General features: G+C 40.8%; 1 protein-coding gene across 1 annotated transcript in view; it reads right to left on the minus strand.

The window, feature by feature from the left end:
• LOC106525963 (disks large-associated protein 1) overlaps positions 1–4,032 on the minus strand; it is a gene marked incomplete at its 5' end in the record, with an annotated part of 74,708 nt that overhangs the window by 54,807 nt on the left and 15,869 nt on the right. The window contains 2 exon segments of the mRNA XM_014020366.1: positions 1,387–1,582; positions 3,324–3,538. Of these exon segments, the coding sequence (XP_013875820.1) occupies positions 1,387–1,582; positions 3,324–3,538 (411 nt within the window).

Raw genomic sequence — 4,032 nt, forward strand, 5'->3', positions numbered from 1 at the left:
AGTTATAGGTTTTAGTCTCACTCAGTTGGTTGATGCTGCCAATGTTCTGCTCAGGATGGGGGACTGTGATGAAGTGAGAATTCAACTCAATCTGCTAGCTTCCTTACATTAGCTGTGTTTCCATTGTAAATGTGTGCCAAACTTTGTCGATATTTTGTCAATGTCCAAAAAACACATTTTCGCCATTCCGGTGTTTCCATTAAGTAAGAAATGCTATTAAAGTCAGGTGTGAATACATTTGTTCTTGTGATAAGTCATTTCAAACATGGCCACAATGGATGTAAACACAAGCATAATTGCTACCATGACACTAGCGCTCATCATCAGAGGAGACGTCGGTGTCTTATCGAGGCTTTCGAGCGACAACCCCCTTATACTTGGGAGCGGCTACGTATGTGGCATTTTTTGGAAATTGTAGTCGGTGAGTTTACTATTTTCTTTTACAACTTTGTTGCTTTTACTACTACTTCTACTTCCTGTTGCCTTCTTTGTCGTCGTAGTCTTTTTCGCCAGTAGAAACAGCCGGTTGTTGATCACGTGATTCCCCTGATGCGAAAAAAGTGTTTCCATTGCAGTTTTGTGAAACACAGCAATTTCGATAAGGCTGAAAAACCACCTCATCCTAGCGCAAAAACATTTTGTCGAAAAAATGAAGTTTTTTCTAAATTGACGTGTTTCCATTGAGCAAACTTATTTTCAAAATTCTAATTTGAGCATTTACATGGACAATGGAAATGCAGCTATTGACAACTTGCACTAATTGACTTGTACGTAAATGTTTTGTACAGAGACCTGAAACAGCAATTGCTGTGACTTGTGGCTATATAAATAAACTGAATTAAATTAGAGGCAGTTATTTGACCGATTCATCCACCACAACAGAAATTTTGTTGCTTTTTCTACCAGAAAGCCCTGAGGGGAAGCCTCTGCCAGTGTTGGACCATATCACATTCTGCAGCCTTCAGCTGAGCCGATCACTTATTACACATGACTGCAGGACCGCTGATGAGGAGGGAGAAACACTGAACTGCTCTTCGAAAGAGGAAAATAGCTGTAAAGGCTCAGCTTATCAAACGGCCAACAAACTGCTCCTACAGTAATCAGAACTATTCAGTCTGCAAAACCAGAGTACTTGGAGAAAACTCATACAAGCTCACAGAGAACATGTGAACGTCACACAAAAGACTGCAGCCAAGTTTTTAATCTGTAACCTTCTGGCTGAGAGGCAACACTGCTGACCAATTATTCTACTGTGTGTGTGTGTGTGAGTGTGTGTGTGTGTGTGTGTGTGTGTGTGTGTGTGTGTGTGTGTGTGTGTGTGTGTACCAGCTCTGATATGACTGAAGCTGTTTAGTCAATATAAAGGCAGAAATGTTGGTAACCAACCTGACTGATAGTGCTCATGGCTCTCATGTAGCTTTCATTCCGTGAACGGTACTGGGGTGAGGACAGCAATGATTTGGGGTCCAGGAGGGTTTTGGGGTCCAGGGTGTCCAGGCTTCTGTTTATTGAAACTTCACTGACTGCACGGAGGTAACTGTGGCTCCTAATCTGCAGCTTGGGAGAGTGCTCTGTTGAAATCCTGATCCAGAGACAACAGGAACACTGAGTTATTCACCAATCACATTCCTGCATATACAGTTGAATTCAGAAGTTTACACACACTTTATGTAAAGACAAGCATTGTTTTTCCCACTGAAATCAGAAAAAAAAACGTTCCTCTTTTAGGTCAGTTACGGTTACCAACGATTTTGCTATTTGCTAAATGCCAGAATAATGAGAGATAATTTTCTTATGGCAATTTTTAGTACTTTCTTAAAAGTCAAAAGTTTAAATACACTTCATTAGTATTTGATACCATTGACTTTAAACTGTCTGACTTCGGTCAAATGTTTTGGATCTCCTTCGACCAGCTTCTCACAATAGTTGGCAGGAAGTTTGTCCCATTCCTGCTGACAGGACTGGTGGAGCTGAGCCATGTTTGTAGGCTGCCTTCACATGCCTTTTCAGCTTTGACCATAAATTGTCTATAGGATTAAGATTAGTGCTTTGTGACAGTCACTCTAAAACATTGACTTTGTTATCCTTGGGCCACTTTGTAACCAGTTTGGCAGTATGCTTCAGGATGGTGTTCTCAGTTCCAAGCTTCCCCCTTTTTCGTCCAAACGTAACGATGGTCATTACGGCAAAACAGTTCAACTTTAATTAGGTCACACCACAGGACCTCTACCAAAATAAAGGTTTTTGTCCCTGTGTGCATTTGCAAACATTAATCTGTTTTGTGTTTTATTTCATGTTTCTTTTTTAAGTAATGTTTTCTTCCTGGCAGAGTGGCCTTTCAGCCCATGTGGATACAGACATGTCATCAGAAAAGGATTAAGATTTGTCTGCTGTCATTTCTTAATGAGCAGGTGAGGCTGTAGGGTTTTAACAGCAGAACTAAACTCTATAAACAAAAGACGAGTGGGTGTTTCAATAATAATTGTTATTTTTTCAAATGGTCCAAATCTGCCTTCCTTCTTTTCTTTATTTTCCAGCTGATTAAACCATTAAGCATGGTGGTGATTACAAAGGTGGGCTCAAAGGAGGTGAGGAGGGTACAATGTGGGTAGAGGTGGGCAACAAAATAATGTGCAGGACTAAAATGATAGTTTTTCATGCCGTGCAGATGAGCAAAGCTCTATTTTAAAACCTGGCTGTACAAATCCTAATTTGAAGTGTTTGTTTGCAAAATGTGATTATTGTTTTGGAGGAACATATTTCATACCAACAGATTTACTGTTTGTTCAAAGCAACAATCCTCCTCTCTGCTCAAAAATTTCTAATCTGCCTCTGTTCCAACTTTTATCCTCATGTGTCACAGCATACTATAAATTTGAACCAATCAGCAGAGCAGGTTGAGACTTTCTGTTTTCAACCTGTGGATAATGTACTTTATACATACTTGACCTTGAGTGCTGCCAGGTTTAGGAGAAATGATGGTACATTAAGTGTACAAGTCCACTTCTCTAATCCTCAGTCAGTTTGACAAAAATTCTCATCTTTAAGTCTGTGAACAAAACATCTTGGGAACAAAAAAAGATACAAACAACCTTCAGAATGATGGAGAGTGGTTAATATTTGAGTTCAGTTTTTAAAGTTTGGAACCTTGCAGTTTGATTTGAGAAATCTTCTTAAACAAGAAGCAAAATGAGTTTAACAAACAAGAAAAGAAGTCCAGTTTCTTTAATACTTGTAATGTTTCATCTTTAACAGCAGCAGCAGAAGAAGCGGAAAAGAGCAGAGATGTTAAAACAGCAGCTTTAGATGAAGTGAGATCTTACTGCAGTGTGGTCATCTCAGTCAGCGATGGCTGTGTGGCTTTCAGGTAGCTGGCTCTCCGAGCCTGGACTTTGGGTGAGGGTTTGGGACTCCCCTCTGAGTCCCCACTGTCGTCTTCAGCCATGGCTTTGACGTAGCTGCCACTTCTCATCCTCCGACAGGGGATGTCATCCTCCTTTCCCAGAGGAGAGAAACCACTCCACTCATCCTGAGGTACCTGATGGTTAGAGTGAGAGAAGAGATGATCCACCTCAATTTTCTCTGACATCCAGCCATTAAACCAACAAACTATCCAACCAATCATCCGACCAACCAAACAACCAACCAATCAATTCAAGCCATCCAACCAGCAAACTGAACTGTTGACGGAGGAGCAGGAAACACAGGCAGCATGCTGGTCAGCGACAAACACATGCAATGAAAGAGCAAAGAGATGACATGGTTTCATTTTTCCTTAAAGCAGCCATTCATCTATGCATCTATCCATCCAACCAACCATTCATCTATACATCTATACATCCATCCATCCATTCATCTATACATCTATCCATCCATCCATCCATCCAACCATCCATTCATCTATATAGCTATCCACCTATCCATCCAACCAAACATTCATCTATCCATCCAACCAACCATTCATCTATCCATCCAGCCAACCAACCAACCAACCAACCAACCAACCAACCAACCAACCAACCAACCAACCAA

The sequence above is a fragment of the Austrofundulus limnaeus genome, unplaced genomic scaffold, assembly GCF_001266775.1.
Source record: "Austrofundulus limnaeus strain Quisiro unplaced genomic scaffold, Austrofundulus_limnaeus-1.0 Scaffold250, whole genome shotgun sequence".
NCBI lineage: Eukaryota > Metazoa > Chordata > Actinopteri > Cyprinodontiformes > Rivulidae > Austrofundulus > Austrofundulus limnaeus.